The sequence below is a fragment of the Piliocolobus tephrosceles genome, chromosome 8 (assembly GCF_002776525.5).
Source record: "Piliocolobus tephrosceles isolate RC106 chromosome 8, ASM277652v3, whole genome shotgun sequence".
Classification (NCBI taxonomy): Eukaryota; Metazoa; Chordata; class Mammalia; order Primates; family Cercopithecidae; genus Piliocolobus; species Piliocolobus tephrosceles.
Window position 1 is genome coordinate 43,379,787 of NC_045441.1, and position 18,871 is coordinate 43,398,657.

Consider the following 18,871-nt stretch of genomic DNA (forward strand, 5'->3'; position numbering starts at 1 on the left):
TCAAAGATCAATTGACTAAATGTGGGTAGATTTCTACCCACATTTCCATCTCTCTGTTCCATTGATATATTTGTCTATCCTTTCACCAATACCACACAGGCTAGACTACTGTAGTTGTATACGTCTTGAAGTCAGGTAGTGTTGATCCTCCAATTTTGTTCTCCAATATAGAGTTGGCTATTGTGGGTCTTTTGCTTGCCCATATAAAGTTTAGAATCATTTAGTCAATATTTACAAAGTAACTTGCTCGAATTTTGAATGGGATTAATCTACAAATCAACTTGGGAATAAGTGACATTTTGACATTATGGAGTCTTTCTGACCATGAACACAAACTATTACTCCATTTATTTAGTTATTTGATATCTTTCACCAGAGTTATTTGGTTTGTCTTATAGATCTTATGCATATTTTCTTACATTCATAGCTCAGTATTCCATTTCAGTGTGTTAATGTAAATGGTAATGTATTTTTAATTTCAAATTCCCTTAGTTCTTTGCTGGTATATAGGAAAGTGATTGGTTTTTGCATGTTAATCTTGTATCCTGAACACTTGCTATAAATGCTCATTAGTTCCAGGAGCTTTTTAATTGGTTCTTTTGGATTTTCTAAGAGATAATTATGTTGTCAAGTGAACAAACACAGATTTATTTCTTCCCTTCCAATCGGTATTCATTTTATTTATTCTTTTGTGTATTATTGCATTAGCTAGGACTTCTAATACAATGTTGAAAACCACTGGTGAAAGGAAACATCCCGCTTTGTTCCTGATTTTAGCTATAGGTTTTTGTAACTGTTCTTTATTAAGTTGAGGAAATCCTTCTCTATTCTTAGTTTGCTGAGAATTTTTATCCTGAATTGGTGTAGGATTTTGTCTAATGTTTTCTTCTCTATCTATTGACACGATCATGTAATTTTTCTGTATCTGTTGATACGATCTGTTGATGTGATGAACTACATTAATTGAGTTTTCAAATGTTGAACCAGTCTTGCATATCTGGAATAAATCTCAGTTGGTCATCATGTATAATTTTGTTACACTTTGTTGCATTTGATTTTGTAATATTTTCTTGAGAATTTTTACATCTATGTTCATAAAAGATATTGGTCTACAGTTTTCTTTCTTTTCTTGCAATATCTCTTTCTGCTTTTGCTATTAAGGTAATTCTGGCTTCACAAAATTAATTATGGAGTCTTCCCTCTATTTCTAGTTTCTGGAAGAGATTGTAGAGAATGGATATGATTTCTTTCTTAAATATTTGATGGAAATCACCAGAGATCTCATCTGGGTTTGGTGCTTTCTGTTTTGGAAGGTTATTAATTATTTATTCAATTTCTATAGTAGATATAGGCCTATATTAATTGTTGATTTCTTCTTGTATGACTTTTGGTACATTCTATTTCAAGGAATTGGTTCATTTCATGTAGGTTGTTAAATTCGTGGGTATAGCTGTTTATAACATCATTTATTATCCTTTCAATGCTCGTGAGATCAGTAGTGATGTTCCTTCTTTCATTTCTGATATTCATAATTTGTGTATCCTCTCTTTGTTTCTTAGCCTGGTGAGAGGCTTATAAATTTTATTGATTTTTTGAAGAATCACCTTTTGGCATTGCTGATTTTCTTGCTAGGATTACAGGTGTGAGCCACCACACCCTTGCTCATTTTTTCTATTTTTGTTTTCCACACTTTTTCTGCTTCTGTGGGTTTTACATAGCATTTTGTAAAATTCGATTTTCTCTCTCTTCTTAGCATATCTTTATTTTAGTTTTTAACTTTTTAAAATCAGTTGCCCTAGATTTTTTTCTCCCAACACTTTGGGAGGCCAAGGGGACAGGATTGTTTCAAGCTAGGAGTTTGAGATCAGCCTGAGCAACATAGCAAGACACTATCTTTACAAAACATAATTTTAAAAAGTCCAGGCATTAGCTAGAACTGTGCCTGTAGTCCCAGCTACTCAGGAGGCTGTGATGAGGAGATCCCCTGAGCCTAGAAATTTGAGGCTGCAGTGGGCTGTGATCGTGTAACTTCACTCCTGCCTAGAAGACAGTTAGACCCTGCCTCTAAAATAAACAAATAAATAAATAAAAAGAAAGGAAGAAGAACAAAGGCAGCAAATAGAAAATAGTAATAAATATGGTAGATATTAATCGAACTACATCAATAATTACCTTAAATGTTAGTGGTCTAAATATACTGCAATGGACTGAATGTTTATTTCCCCCCAAAATGTATATGATGAAATGTAAGTTCTCGAAATGATGTTATTAGGAGAGAGTGTTTTTGGGAGGGGATTATGTCATGAGGGTAGAGCCCAAATGGGGTTAGTGCCATAAAAGAGACCACAGAGAGCTGCCTTGTTCCTTCTGCCATGTAAGAGCACTGTGAAATTATGACCGTCTATGAAGAAGTGGGCCCTTATCAGACATCAAATCTGCAAATACCTTGATCTTGGATTTCCCAGCCTCCAGAACTATGGGAAATAAATTTCTGTTGTTTACAAGTAAATCAATTTATGTTATTTTGTTACAGAAGCCCAAAAAGATGAAGACATTCACCAGATCACTCCATTCTCTTCTTGCTTGCATGATTTCTGAGGATACGTTGGATGTAATTCCAATATTCTCTATAGGTATTTTCTTTATGGCTCCTCTACAGGTAAGGTGTTTTTTCCCTTTAGCTTCATTTAAGAATTTTTCATTAACCTTTGATTTTCTGAAGTTTGAGTATGTTATGCCTAGGTGTCATTTGTTTGTTTGTTTGGATTTTCTTGGCATATATCTTCTTGATGTTCTCTGAGCTTCTCAAATCTGTGATTTGTTGTCTGACATTAATTTGGAGGAATTTTTTGTATTATTGCTTTAAATATTGCTTCTGCTCCTTTTTCCTCTTTCTTCTACTTACAGTATTCCCATTACATGTAATTATCCCACAGTTCTTGAGAGTTTTGTTTTGTCCTTTTTGTTAGTCATTTTTCTTTCTGCTTTTCAGTTTTGGCAGTTTCTGTTTACATATCTTCAAGCTCAGAAATTCTTTCCTCAAGCATGTTCAGCCCACTAATGTGTACTTCAAAAGCATTCTACGTTTCTTTTAGAGTGTTTTTGATCTCTATAATTTTTAAATTCTTTCTTAAAACTTTCATCTCTCAGGAATTCAAGACCAGCCTGGGCAACATAGTGAAACTCTATCTCTACAAAAAATTAGCCAGGTGTAGTGGTACACGCCTGTAGTCAGAGCTACTCAGGAGGCTAAGGTGGGAGGATTACCTGAACCTGGGAAGTTGAGGTTGCAGTGAGCCAAGGTCATATCACTGCACTCTGGATTGGGCAACAGAGTGAGATCCTGTCTCAAAAAAAAAAAAAAAAAAAAAATTCCACTTCTCTGCTTACATTGTCCATCTGATCTTACATGTTGTCTATTTTTTCCATTAAAACTCTTAGCATATTAATCATAGTTTTTTTATAATTCATATCCCTGATATGATAATGTCTTAGTCCAGTTACTGTGGTTATAACAGAATGCCACAAACTGGATGATTTATAAACAAAAGAAGCTGATTTAGAGAGTGGGGAGTCCAAGAGCTTGGTGTTAGCATCTGATGAGTGCCTTCTTGCTTCATCATAACATGGGAGAGGGTATCACGTGTCAAGAGAGCTTACTCTTATAACACAGCCACTTGCACAAGAATTAACCCACCACCATGATAGCCATGTGAATTCATTTATGAGGACAGCGGATTAAGTTTCCAACATATGAACTTTTCGGGGACACATTCAAACCACAGCAGTTAGTTATAACGTTTCTGTCATGTCTCATTCTGGTTCTGATGCTTGTGCAGTCTCTTCAAATGGTGTCTTTTGCCTTTTAGTGTGCCTTTTGATTTGGTTGTGGTGGACATGATGTACTGGGTAAGAGGAGCTGCAATAAAGAGGCTTCTAGTGATGTAGTGACAAGCTGTGGGGAGAGGGAGCGTTGCACAGTCTTCCAGTGAGCCTGTGTTCCTGGACTGTGAACTTCAGCTTGCTCTCGGGTTCCCCAGCCCCTTAGATGATACAGAACAGTTGGAGGGGGATGGAGTTGTATATTTCCCTTGCTCCAGGCAGGTCACGCTCTGATAAAACACCAGGTTAGGCCTCTAGTGAAATAGTTTCTCCTGAGGGCAGACCTTCTATTAATAATAGAATGTTCCAACCTATTTCAAAATGATTCCCCTTCTCCTTCCACTGCCAGAAGCATGATGAGATTTTCCCCCTAATATTCATTGTAAGGACCTGGCAGAGCTCTGGGAAGTAACACTCTCAAGTGTCTCATACCACCCTGCACCATGACTGGGCTCTGCTGGAGTTCTTAATTCACAGATCTGCCCATACAGAGCCTCCCGCAATTTCTCAATTACAGGGCAAACTTTCTCACCTGGCACTGGGTCCTTGGAGGTTTCTGTATGCTGCTTTCTGCCCCTGGAGGTTGTGCTTCTGTGTTTGTCTGTCTCTCCAATTTGGGGGGCAGTGGTTTGCCCGATGACCTCAATTCTCTGAAAGATCTAAGAAGAGGTGTTAATTTTTTCTGTTTGCTCAGCTTTCTACTTGTTGCTAGAATGGAGTGCCAATTGTGCCTCCTATAGTGACATGTAACCCTCAACTCTAGAGATGATGAAGCATACCAATGACAAAGGAGAAATACTTCAGCACTTTTCTGTCAGCACATTATCCCTTGAAAAAGGTGCTTCTTCCATATTCTGCAAGAGATGGATCTCAACTCAGAGCTCAAGGCAAATGACTGCCTTCAAGGAGAAGGAATAAACAGTCTCAGAAACCATGAAAGACTGCCCCCAGGAGTGTCCCTGAACCTCGGCAGGGGCCACACTTACCTTGCAGAAATAGGTGATTCATGTTCCCAGTACAAAATCCCAACAGTATAGAAGGACAAATAATTGAAAAACAAGTCTCGCTACAAACCCCTGACCCCGAGCTACCTAATTCTCCTCCCTAGAGGCAAAGCTCTTACCAGATTCTTGTATCTCCTTAACATATATCCTTAGAAGAGCTGTCAAGTGACCATATGTTTAAGTGAAAACCTATTTTAGAAGTGCATTTTCTTAAGGAACTTTAGGGTTGGAAGGAACCTGTGTCAGTCCTTAATTCACAACCTCCATTAGTACTTATTGTTCTTGCACAAAAATCTTTCTCAAAAAAGCCCTTTCCACTCTGAAATAGCTTATTCTACTTTTACTTACTCCAGTAGTTTATAAAACATATTTTTTGAAAGTCTAAACTCTGCCACTATGGTTTTTTTTTTCCTAATCAATCTTTACTTTGACCTCCAAGCCAGAGAAAACAGGTGGTCAAATGCCTTTTGCCTAAGATGGAACTTAGAATATTTGAAGACCTCAGATCTTCACCCTGCCAAATAACCTGTTTATCCTCCCCTTTCACAGAGAATTTGGTTTTAGAAAATTCAGAGCCACGTTCCTTACAGACAAGACTAAACTCTTATTCAACATACTCAGAAACTTCTTCTAAGAGGATAACTGCTCATCAGAGGAAAAGTTTCTCATGTACAGCTGGCAAAGGGATGGAACCATCTGTGTTATTAAAATTGACAGACGCTTATGAGATTTACTAAGGGGAATACTAGAGTCTTAGTACATACTGGCTAATATAGCACACATGAAGGCTTTATCTATAATTTTTGTTGGCCAAGCAGAAATTTTGGTATTATTCACCCTAACAAATTTCCAAGATATTTTGAAATAGAATTTTAGGTCCTGACATCACCATTTGTCTCAGGTTTAGAAGCGTTGCTGGACAAGAGGGATAAAACATGGCTCTGCCTTGGGTTCAAAGTTGGCCTCTCATACTAGCAAGCATACTTTGGGATCCTGGCCACTTCTCGCGGCCACAGCATCACATTGCTATAAGAGGCAGATACAAGTATTAACCTGCTTATAGGTTATCAGATAAGCTTAGTCTGACCAATGCTTAGCGTAGCAACTGGGCTGCTATTGTCATTCTTATGGTGGTGGCACATGGCACCCAGCCTCTGTCAGGGCCATGATCTGGGACCACCCTCCACAGAGGCTGTGAGCTGGAGCCCTAACTGTGCAGGGCCCTAACTGTGTCAGGCTCCTTATCTCTCTCAAGAGGCTGTCATTATTGCCTGCTTGGCCATACAGTTCTTTACTTACCAAGTAACACAGTTATCAGCCCACTCCAGGTACTAGCCAAGGACTACAAAATCAACATGAATGTCAGCTTTTGTATAAAAAGTTCAAAGGAGAAACGCAAACTTTACATAGATGTCCCAGGAGGATGTTCAGCAAACCCATTCTTCTCTGTTCCCTGGAATCCATCCCAGTATTGTGCTGTGTGTGTGTCTAGTAATTCTTTACAAAAAGCTCTGTTTCTTGTGATGCCATCAGATCACATTGAAGAATATACAAGCCGTACTATGAAGGCTGTTGTCTCATATAGACCTAACGTAGTGAGACTATGTTCTAACATAGTTTTTTTTTTTTTTTTTTTTTTTGGTCACTCAAAGGAGAAATTCCTGTGCAGTCTTACAAATCAGTTGTAGCTTAAATTGATTTGTGTTGTGACTTGTGCACATAGGTCACATTCCCTTGACAGAAAATGTAGTTTAGAACCAAATTTGCAGCCGTTGTTCAGTGAATGCACATGAGTTTATTGTATTTAGGTCTTTTATTGTAAGACTCACTCCTATCTTCATTTTATGTTCCACTGTTGTGCTTCGCATTTGCCTTTCTCTAGTTTTGTTTTCTATCTCTGTGTTTCTATACGGACTGCTCTCAGCCCAGGTGTGCAGGAAGCACACATGTGCCTGCAGAGCCTTCACGATCTCTGCATCCAGGGGCTGACTTCAATGCACAGTGGCTGTACTGATTTGTTAAAACAAGGAACAAATTACTTCTCTAATTCACAGGGAAGTTCCAGGTTGTGCGGGTGGTGAGGAGCCCTGTGTCTGTCTGCGCTTGCCCTGGTGAAAAACCCACCGTTCAGGCTGCAGGGTGTGAAACCCAGGCACAAACACTTTGCTGAATGCGGAGGAAAGATGCAAGGTTGCTCCCCTTCAGAGACAGCAAAGGGCAGGTCTGTAGCTCCACTTACTTCAAGATTATGATTTTTGACAGAGCTGGGAGATCAGCGTTGTTGAACCAGGCCTGAAGGTCCTAGTGAATCTCGTGAAGAGAGAAGGGGTCTGACTGTAACATGGACCTAGAGGACATTCTTACTGCAGGAGAAGCAACAGTGGGGATGGGGTGGACTTGCCAAAGGAATGTAGCTCAAGTTCCTGCAGTTCCTAAAGAAGCTCAGTTTCTTTCGGCCAAACTTTGGCGAATTTCCCTGGCATTTCTCCTGCGGGAGCTACCGGTGCAGTGGGACACTTAGCTTCTCTAAAAGCATCTCCACAGCTGTTTGTGTCAAGCCTTTATTCCAAGAGCTTCACTTCTGCGAAGTAACGTGCTTCACACATTGGCTTCAAAGTACCCACCTCCAGTTGCAGTAAACATTGAGGAAGCCTGTCTCTGCGCCCAGAGTTGGGTGCCCTCATTTCAGACGATTTCTAGGGTGCTTCACAGGATCTGAAGGACCCTCGGACTTTAGAGCACCACCTCGGACGCCTGGCACCCTTGCCGCGCGGGCACCGCGACCTCCTCAGCTGCCAGGCCAGCCTCTGATCCCCGCGAGGGTCCCTGGGTGCTGCCGGGGAGGTGGGGACCAGAATAAAGGAGCAGTTTCCCCGTCGGTGCCATTATCCGACGCTGGCTTTAGGGCTCGGCCAGTCTGTCTAAAGCTGGTACAAGTTTGTTCTGTAAAACAAAAGAAGGGAAAGGGGGAAGGGGACCCTGGCACAGATTTGGCTCGACCTCGACATAGGCTGGGCCTGGAAGTCTGCGGGGACCGAGTCCAGAGGGGCAGTGCTGGGAACGCCCCTCACGGAAATTAACTCCTCAGGGCACCCGCTCCCCTCCCGCGCACCACCCCCTTCCCGCCGGAGACCGGGTCCCGCGGGGGCCACGGCTGTCCACCGCCTCCGGCGGCCGCTGGCCTTGGGTCCCCGCTGCTGGTTCTCCTCCCTCCTCCTCTCATTCTCCTCCTCCTCTGCTCCTCCCGATCCCTCCTCCGCCGCCTGGTCCCTCCTCCTCCCGCCCTGTCTCCCCGCGCCCCGGCCCGCGCAGAGCTAGACGTCCGGGCAGCCCCCTGCGCAGCGCGGACGCAGCAGCCTCCGCCCCCGGCACGGTGTGCGCGCCCGCCGCGGCCAAGGCGGCCGGAGTCCCGAGCTAGCCCCGGCGGCCGCCGCCGCCCAGATCGGACGACAGGCCACCTCGTCGGCGTCCGCCCGAGTCCCCGCCTCGCCGCTAACGCCACAACCACCGCGCACGGCCGCCTGACTCCGTCCAGTATTGATCCGGAGAGCCGGAGCTAGCTCTTTGAGGAGCAGCTATGCGACCCTCCGGGACAGCCGGGGCCGCGCTCCTGGCGCTGCTGGCTGCGCTCTGCCCCGCGAGTCGGGCTCTGGAGGAAAAGAAAGGTAAGGGCGTGTCTCGCCGGCTCCCGCGCTGCCTCCGGATCGCGCCCCGGACCCCGCAGCCCGCCCAGCCGCGCACCGGCGCACCGGCTCGCCGTCCGCGCCCCCGCCCGTCCTTTCCTGTTTCCTTGAGATCAGCTGCGCCGCCGGCCGGGACCGCGGGAGGAACGGGACGTTTCGTTCTTGGGCCAGGAGAGTCTGGGGCGGGCGGAGGAGGAGACGCGTGGGGCACTGGGCTGCGGGCCGGCCGGGAAACGGCCGCCTGGACCGCCGGCGCCCCGAACCGCTTCCAACTTTCCTCCCTCACTTTCCCCGCCCCCCTGCGCGGGATCGGCGTCAGTGGGCGAAAGCCGAGTGCGGGTGGGTGCCTGGGGCCGGGGTCCCGCACGTGCGCCCTGCGCTGTCTTCCCAGGGCGCGGCGGGGTTGGGGCGCGCACCCGAGGGGCTGGCGCTGCCCACCCGCCGAGGCTAAGCTGTTTAGGGAAGCTGAGGAAGGACCCCGAAAATAAAGCCTCCCTTCGGACCCCGCGGGACAGGCGGCTTCCTGAGAGAACCTCCCCGCCTCCGCCCTCGGCGCAGGTCTCAAACTGAAGCCGGCGCCGGCCAGCCTGACCCCGGCCCCTCTCCAGGTCCCCGCGATCCTCGTTCCCGGGTGTGGAGTCGCAACTTCGACCTGGGAGCTGGGAGAACTCGTCCGCCACCACCTGCGGCTCCTGGGAAGGGGTGGTGCTGGCGGCGGTTAGTTTCCTCGTTGGCAAAAGGCAGGTGGGGTCCGACCCGCCCCTTGGGCGCAGACCCGGGCCGCTCGCCTCACCCGGCGCGCCCTGGTCTTGCCGGTCCAGGTATGCCCCTCACCTCCCGGGGACCCAAGCTCCCTCCTGGGCGCCCGCGCAGAAAGTCCCGGGCTCTCGTTCGGTGGCCGCCTCGCGGGGACGTCCGGGTCTGCCCCACCTGCAGCCCTTTGGTCGCGCCTGGGCTTCGCGGTGGAGAGGGACGCGGCTGTCCGGCCACTGCAGGGGGGATCGTGGCCTCTAGGGTGGAAGCCCAGGAAGCAGAGCTCATCCTGGCCAGCACCACGGTGTTTCAAAATGGGGCTCACAGCAAACTTTTCTCCTCAAAACCCGGAGAGTTTCTTGGATGTTTCTTTTTGCTGTCTGAAGAATTTGACATTGAGCCAACTAAAATATTAAACCTGTCTTACACACACACACACACACACACACCGGATTGATGTCCCTGGTTCAAGTGTGCCAAGTGTCCAGACAGAACATGAGCAAGTCTGGCTTCGTGACTACCGACCATAAACCCACTTGACACGGGAAACATGCCTCGGAAGGTTTAATTGCACAATTCCAACCTTGAGCTGCGCGGGTTCCAAGAGCCAGGCCCGTACTTGCTGTTGATGTCACTGGCATGGGGAGTTGGGGTTTGGTGCCCAGCGCGGTCGTTGGGGGAGGGGCAAGGCATAGAACAGTGGTTCCAAGACCTTGCTGCACGTTAGAATGACCTGGGATTAAAAAAAAATCAAAGCAAAAACCAGTGTCTGAATCCCGCCCCCAGACATTCTGATTTAATTGGCATGGGGCAAGACCTGGACATGGGATTTTTTTTAATGCTCTTCATGTGATCTGTTGGGGAGCCAGGTTTGGGGATCACCGGACGGAAGAAGGATTGTTAAAGTCTCCGGAGAGATTATTTGCCAATGTAAAGAGCTCTTTGAGGACATCTGGACTTTTAACAATCTTGCCAAATATAGGAAAGAGGGAAAAGGTGGGGTGTGGTTCCAATAATAAAAGATTCCTCTTTTCATTGAAGGAACTGGTGGAAAGGTTTCTTCTCTGCTGAGCTTGCAGGGCCCCTCCTGCCTGCCTGGGGGCTGGCTGTGGGTCCTGTTAGTCAGGTGTCAGCCCTGTCTCCGCCGAAGAGACTCTTCTCTTTATTTTAAATTAAACCCTCAGAGCACCTCCAAAGCATCACTTTTCTCCCTCCAGTGGGGTTCTCATTCTTTGATGTTACTTGCTTGAACACCACTATTAGTGATTGGAGATTTGTTCCTGAGAAAAATATAAATACCACTTAATTTGCCTGTTTGTCCCATATTCACTCAAAACGGAAAGCTCCTGAAGACAGAGAGACTAGGTGAACAGGCGCTATTCTGTTACAGTAACATAAAAGACTGAATTTTCAGGGGCAAATTATTAAAGTAGGAGATGAGCTCTTTTAACAGAAATTTGTTTGAGACCTGTGTCTATCAAATTCAGTCGATTTTATTCAAGATGCACTTTGTTTAGTGAGGGTTTTGTTTGGTTCTGGGACATGCTAACTTCTGGACTTGCTGCTCTTAGAGGTAATGACTGCCGGGCACCGTTTCATGTGTCCTAATCCCCACATTAAGCATAAGAGGTGTACACTCTCCTCCTATGGGGGAAACTGAGGTACAAAGAACTAAAGTGACTTTCCCACAGCTGGTAGGAGGCAGATGTGAAACTCACACCAGGGGCTTCCGACTCCAGATCCCTCTCTCAACTTCCAAACTCCACTGCCTTGTCCGAGTTCTGGTTTCAGGAGATCCAAATCAGGTGTGTGCGAATGTCTAACGACAGAGCTGGCAAGGGGAAAGGGCCCAGGGAGCCGGCTCATGAAGATGGGTCTGTCTGAAGCTTCAAGGCGGGCTGTCCAGCAGTCTGTGTTCCTTCAGAGTTCCTCAGCCCTCTGTTCGGTCACCTTCCGTGGAAGCAGCTCCGTCCCCAGGTCAGTGAGCATGGAGTGGAGACTGCTTCAGGGGCGCTAAGCAAAGCCCTACCTCTTACAGGATGAAGGTGCTCTCCAGAAGGGACCTTGGAAAGTATTCCAAGGCGAGTCGGAATTCCCAAATGAGGGAGCGTTGTGGAAATAAGCCTGCCCAGCCCCACTTCTGGAGACGTTCCTATTCAGTAGGTCCGAGCTGTCTTAAAGAGAAACCAAAGTGGGGATATTAATGGTATCCAAAGTGAGATCTACCACCCTCCGTCTTCAAAGGAGGTCAGATCTAGAAAGCCCAAGCTTGGCCTGGCAACTGGGACCTTTCTTCTCACTCCAGCCCAGGGCAAAGGTGGACAAGTCACTTTGACCCTTCAGGCTTCTGAGCTGTTGTTTCTGAATTCAGTGAATATTTACTGAGTGCACAGAATATGCTAGATATTCTGGGTTAAAGGGTGAAGCGGGGTGAGTTTTAAGGGTTTCTGCTCTTGCTTCCAGATTGCTTTCAAATCTGAAAAGGACACCAGTGGTCTGTGTGTTAGACCCACACTGCTGTAGCACAGAATATAAGAAACTGGCTGAGAGCTCCAATAGGCTTTTAACGGTAATTTCTGGCTTCACGTATACAGTTTCATCACTCATAATTTTTCAAAAACTTCTGGTTTGAAGCCACCGATTGCCAAAAGTCCGTTGTGCTGCATAATCACACTTGGTCCACGTGACAGCACTAACATGTTCTGAAATGTTTTTAGAAGTAGTCTCAGTAAAGATGAAGGATTCCTCCCTGTTTGAAAAGAAAATATTCTTTGTTTTTTCTTTGATCCAAGCTCCAAGACTAGCAGCTAGCCTCTGAAACTTTTTTGACGAGAGTGACAAACCAACTCTAATATTAAAGGCAACTGATGATTATGGGCACTGAAAGGAAGGTAACCCCAGGCTGGTGCCCTGGAATAGGGATGGGTCACAATGTTGAGGACATTTCGCCTGTTGCAGAAACCACTTGCAACACAGTGTAGCCCTTGCCATGTGACTTCTGTGCATGTCTGTGGTCTGTGTGTGCGTGTTTTAATTTTGACTTCATATGTACTCTAGTTATGAGCTTATTTAACATTAGGTTTTACTAATAGAGGTATGTTTTGAGAAAATTCCAAAGTTTTAGAATATGGTTCACCCACATGCTGCTTCCCTATAAATACAATTTTTAAAACAAGATTCTGGGCTGGGCGCAGTGGTTCATGCCTATAATCCCAACACTTTGGGAGGCTGAGGCAGGCGAATCATGAGGTCAGGAGTTTGAGACCATGCTGGCTAACACGGAGAAACCCGGTGTCTACTAAAAATACAAAAAAAAAATTAGCTGGGCGTGGTGGTGGGTGCCTGTAATCCCAGCTACTCAGGAGGCTGAGGCAGGAGAATCACTTGAACCTGGAAGGCGGAGGTTGCAGTGAGCCAAGATCACGACACTATACTCTAGCCTGCCTGACAGTGTGACTCCGTTTCAAAAAAAAAAAAGAAAAACACAGATTCTGTTCCTCAGATTCTTTCCATTTTTGTTTCCTTTTGTCACTTACAGACATTTGAAATTATGGTGATAAACATTTTTTGTCTCAGTTAATTATTACTGGTTTATTCTTGAACCACTAACCCATAGAGAATAGAGTGTAAATCTTAACTTGTTCCTGTAAGCCATCCCCATTAAACATCATAGCGTTTTCTCATTCATTCTTTTTCATTTTCCTCCTGCAGGGCTGAATTTTCTAAGAAAATTTCAGCAGTTGGCTCTTTGGACAACATCATTAGATTGTCCTCCATTGGGCCCATAGGTACAAGCTGGCCAGTTTGAATTTGGCAAGAATCCAGGCATTGGAACTTATTCAAATAACTAGTTTGCCTGTAATTTTTCACTTTTTCAGAGTCATCTGGTAAAGCTTTCTTGCTACACATTTAGATAGATACACCCAATCCAGTTGTCTAGAAAGTTCCCTGAGCCAGTTGGGAGCAGGAGGGGTAGCTGGGGCCTGGAATACTGGGGATGTGTTTACTGAGCCCCTAGAAAGTAAGTGCTAGATTTAACATTTCAATCCCTGAAGGCCCTGAAGTTCAGTATCAGATGACTGGTCCTGTGGACTGAGCATCTGTGAATTGCATATGCTTAGAATAAATTTTACTCCCACCAGTTTCAGCAGCTTGCTTTAGCAAGCAGTATGAAAACACTAACATGGGAGAGTAGAATTTCTCTCTCTGATCAAAGTTTTATCTCATTCTGCTAGGTTTTCAGGGAAAGACCCGGAGTCCAAGTGTCCTTTCTGAATATATCTGGAACTTCTCATTAACAAAAGACTCAAGTTATAATTTAGGGGACAATGCACCCAATGAGAATGCCTTGCGGACAGGCCTAAGTACACCTGCAATTACACCATTACTAGCGGGGCAGCACACATGGCCCTGATTTGGTTTAAATAATTACATAAGTCAACCATGATTGTTTGCCCTTTGAGTAGAAGGGCAAGTATTGGTACCTGTTACAACTTAGGCTTTTTTTTCTTTATGTTTGAGCCATGATGAGTGATTTACACTGTTCCATCCATATGTTGAGATGTAAAAATAAATTAGACTTGGTACTTGCCCTTAAGTGTCTGGAAGTCAACTGGAGGAAGAGAGAGCTAGAGATAATAAGTGTGAAACAATGTCACAGAATTAATGACAGAACTCTTCCCAGGACAAAGGATGACTTTTGACTTCAGTCCTTGCCTTTAATTCTACATGGGGAGGAGAGCACGTTTAGCCACAAATGGAAGGGATTACTCATTTGAGCTATTTGGTTATATGGTTATTTCCCCGGAGAATAGGTTGTGGAGGGCATTGCACAAGCAGTGCCAATAGGAGCAAAGTTCTTGAGAGTGCCAGTAATTCAAATGGCAGGAAGAGAAGGAATAAATGGTAAGGCTACCTACAGTTCACAGAGAGCTCCATCCCGTGGCTTTGGATTTTGTCCTGTGTGAAAGAGAAGTGACTGTGAGCTGACATGCTGTGTTTGGTGTTTTAGAAGGATGGCTGCAGCTATGGTTTGGGGAATGGACTGCAGGGGTGGCATTGGAAACAGGGAGGTTTGTGACTATTGCCAGAGACAATGAAGCAAGAGCAAGGAAGATTCAGGACAGGGGACTCTGGGGCTGATCGGGAGGCAGAACTGGTTGATAAGTATATGTAGCAGCATAAGAAAGACAGAGCCCAGACTGACACCCAGGTTTCTCACTTGGAAGCCTGGATAGATCCTGAATGCAATCACAAAGGCTGGGAAGTCAATGGGACTGCAGAGAAGGGAAGGGCAGGGAGGGGAAGGGCAGGAGAGTCGAATAGGAATATTCAGCTTTTAGATGTGTTGAGCTTGAAGTGCTCAGATGGAGAAGTCCAATAGGCAGTAGAATACGGTGGTCCAGAGCACAGGAGAGCAATGTGGCTTGAGTTGTCATTTGCTCACATATTTCCATGTCAGTTACTTGTCTTAGGTCACAGAACAACTCCTCCCCTCACAGTCTCCTGGCTCCATCTGTCTCATGCTCACCATCAGCATTGAAATTGAGCCACACCAGGGGTTCTGGATACTAGCTTCTCTCTAGGTGAGGTTGCTATAGTCAGTAGCTGATTAGCTGCAGTTATCGGCCACTCGTAATATAATATATTGTGTATATAAGTGTACTGGGAGTCATGTTTGTATGTTGCTACAAATCCTCAGAATGGGGATCTCTTGTTCCCTGCTTAAGACTGCATCACATTACTTGGTTTTGTACATTAGTGACTGAACCAAAAAAAGTAGGAGATTTTTTTTTCTTTTTTCTTAAAGCAGTAGCTTTGGAACCTTGATCATGCCTTGTAACCAGCTGAGGGGCTTTTGAAAAAGAGGGTGCCTTACTGTGCCCCAGATCAGGACAATCAGTATTTCTGGGGAATGGAACCTGGCACACACACATTTCTTAAAGCTCCCTTGACAATTCTGAGGACTGGATTAGGTGTTGTATGTAGCTTGTAACGGAAGAAATCTTGTCTTTGGTCTCAGACCCCCATTTCTTACTTATCTCATGAGCTCCTTTGAGATCCAGAAACAGTTGCATATTTCATTAGTAAATCAGTTCCAGAGTCACATTTTATTTCACAAGTTAGTCCATTAAAAGTTTCCTGCAGTGAGGAAGTAGCCAGAAAGAACACACCGTCCCTCGTCCTTTTTATAACTATAGGGTCTGGCTCGACAGAGCAGGAGCATCGCCATCTTGGACAAGCCCATAATTCTAAAGTTCACCTTAATAAAAAACTGCCTAAATTCAAAGGGCATCAGCCTAATGGCTAAGATCAGCATGACCATAAATCACAAATAACATCTCCAACCAGAAACATTCCAAACTCCTCCCTGACCAGAGACATGCTAGCCTCGACCAGAGACATGCTAGCCCCAAGATAACCCCCGTCCAGCTGGGAAGATGCCAGTCTCGAGATAACCCCCCTCTGGCCAGAAAGATGCCTTCCCCAAGATAAACTCCCCTCCTCCCAGTGATATTCCAACCCTGCCATAAAACTTCTCCCTCACACAGGCACATTCCAAGCTTCTGATGATCCCCCTCACCCTAAAACCAATATATACTCCTAGTCTGTAAGAGAGAGCGCTCCTGACCAAAATTGGCCAGGAGTGCCTCTCAGGTTTTAACTAAAGAAAACCTGTCTTTAACTACCAAAAAAAAAAAGAAAGAAAAAGTTTTCTGCAGTGGCTGTCAGCGGGCCCAGCATGGCAGCAGCACCTGAGAACCTGTTGGAGATGCACACTCTCGGACCCCATCCTGGCCTCTGAGTAAGATACTGGAAGGGCAGGCCCCGGTCTATGCACACAAGTCCTCAGGGAGGTTCTGACTGATGCATGCCAGAGTTTGAGAACTGCTGATAAACTCCAGGCACATCGCATGCTGGGATCTAGATACACCAAGAGAACAAAATAACTGCACTTGTCCTCCAAGGACCGACTTACCTTCTGGAAGGACTGAGAAAGAGAGAGACATACACGATCACTCCCTGTAATGCAATGTTTTATAACAGATGTGATTTGGGATTTCAATGGGAGCCCAGAAGGAGGACTGACTAATTCAGACTCTGTGACAAGGGGAGTTTCTCAGAAACAGAATGCTTAGCTGGGCCTCCAGGCACAGGGACAGGAATGAGGAAATACTTGTAGGCCCTGTGCTCCTTCAGCAAACCCTCAGTTTCTTGTTATTTTTATAAATGCAAACGTCTTATTAAAGTAGATGCTAAGGCGTTAGAATTTCCTGCTTTATTTTTCTAAATGACCCTGGGAAACTTGGAATATCAAAGGTAAAGTGCAACACATTTTGCATTTAAAAATTAAAATGATCCTTTTTTAAAGTAGCAACCAGATGTGAAAAATTGGACTAGAGTCTAGAGTATAGTTGATAGCTTTAACTTTCTCCCCAACAGCACGATTTTCCCTGAAATGTGTTATGAATAAGTAAAATGACTACTTCGCATCCTTTAACTCTTCCTACAGAAATCAAAGAGAGAAATGAAACAAAAGTTTGCATAGTTCTAGACACGATAAATACATGTGAAATCACACAACTCAGAAAATGACCCTTAAATTAATTGAGCCATTGGTACTTGTGAATTAGAAGAGACATCTATTTTCTGATTCACTGTTGAAAGTTGTACAACATTACCTATTTATTTGCAGAGATCATTTGGAAACAAATAGGTAGATTTGTAACAAATAAAGAGTAGAGTACAGCTGCTGGTGTTACCTTGTGCATTCATGCCTTTATGTAAAAAAATACACACACACACACACACACATATATATATGGAAGTAAAACCACTGCTTGCTTTGCAGTTGTTTTAAGAGCGTTCGTGAAGGATTTTATTTTATAAGCAGAAATATGATATCTAACGATTTTACCACTACGTACTTGCAGGCCGGAGCACAGCAGATGACGTCATGATTGTTTTAGCAGTCCTATCATTTTACTTATGGTGTCATTACAACCCTTTGCTAAAATTTCTTTCCAAAACCCAGGTTTTGGATAAAACTGATGCATTGCACATAGTCTCTCTGATAAGACAAACTGGCATTTGTATGTGAAAAACTGTGCATGTAGTGTCTCTACTGATACTCAAATCGTCCATTATTTTAGTGCCTGGAATAAAAACAAACCACTTAGTGAATTTGTGCAGGTCCTTAAGGACAGGCAAAGGTGTCCTGAGATTTTTGGATCATTGTATACCAAATTTTAGAAAGTGTTTCAAAAACATTTTTTTAATTTCAAAAACCTGGTTTTGTTTATTTACCAGCAAACATTGAATACCCAAAAGCTTTTGGGAGATTTTATTACAATGATTTCTCTTCACTTACAAAATTATCTCCTAGTTCATTTTCATACACTGTAAGCCATTGTAAATGCTTCAAATTGTGCTGAACAAGATAAACTAAACAAACTATTTTAAGTTTGCTCTAGTGCTAACTTGCAAGATCTAATGGCTCCAACTAGATTTTTAAACTAAAGTATATCTTAATATATTATTTGAAAGTTAAACAATTATCTGTTTATAGGTAACAAAAACCCCAGAACCCCAATGTCAGATGTCATCCACTTTTGATTAAGTCCAAATATATGACAGATAAACAAAAGGTAATTGGCTGGGCACGGTGGCTCATGCCTGTAGTCTCAGCACTTTCGGAGGCTGAGGCAGGCAGATAACGAGGTCAGGAGTTCGAGACTTGCCTGACAAACATGGTGAAACTCCGCCTCTACTAAAAATACAAAAAAAAAAAAAAAAAAAACTTAGCTGGGTGCCTGTAGTCCCAGCTACTCGGGAGGCTGAGGCTGAGGCAGGAAAATCGCTTGAAGCTGGAAGGTGGAGGTTGCAGTGAGCTGAGATCACTCCACTGCACTCCAGCCTAGGTGACAGAGCAAGACTCAGTCAAAAAAAAAAAAAAAAAAAAAAAAAAAAAAAAAAAAAGATGGTCATTGAAGAATTATCGTGTCACCTGTTGTTTTCTAACGTACTAATTTTGAGGAGCTTTTAAATAGAGTGCACTATAGAACTTTTCATTGGCTTCAATCTGCTACAATGTTAGTAGAGAATCAGAAACCTTATCCTTATAGATACTTAATGGTTTTTTAAGAATTTCTGATGACATTTATGAGTGAGAATACTGTATTGCTCTGTTTTCTTTCTTTACTTCCCTTTCTTCTTCCTTCCTTGCTTTCTTCTTCCCTTCCTTCTTTCTCTTTCTCTCTCCTTCATTTTGCAAGCTGTAATGAATTAGCCTTCACAGAAAAAGAAAAATTTTGATAAATAACTGGAAATGAAACTTAGCAAAGGACCGCGGATGAAAAACTTTGTCAAATGACTGTAAAAATATACTATACAATTTTTGAAAGTTAGAAACTACCAAACACTCAGTATTCATGGTTATACAAGTATGCATACACATGTATTGTCCCTGAAAAGTGGTGTTGCTAAGTGAGTTTTTCTCAGTACATGGCTTAACATATTTTTTTTTCTGTAATTTGTTGTTAGTTATAA

At 44.1% G+C, this 18,871-nt stretch overlaps 1 protein-coding gene across 4 annotated transcripts in view; it reads left to right on the forward strand.

Moving 5' to 3' along the window:
- Positions 1 to 8,192: 8,192 nt before the first annotated feature.
- EGFR (epidermal growth factor receptor) overlaps positions 8,193 to 18,871 on the forward strand; it is a 192,024-nt gene continuing 181,345 nt past the window's right edge. For 3 of the 4 annotated variants that reach the window (XM_023232039.3, XM_023232040.1, XM_023232043.2), the window contains exon 1: positions 8,193 to 8,551. In XM_023232039.3, the coding sequence (XP_023087807.1) occupies positions 8,464 to 8,551 (88 nt within the window). In that variant the 5' untranslated portion in view covers positions 8,193 to 8,463. The remainder of the gene's footprint in view (positions 8,552 to 18,871) is intronic. The other variant, XM_023232042.2, reaches the window with a different exon arrangement.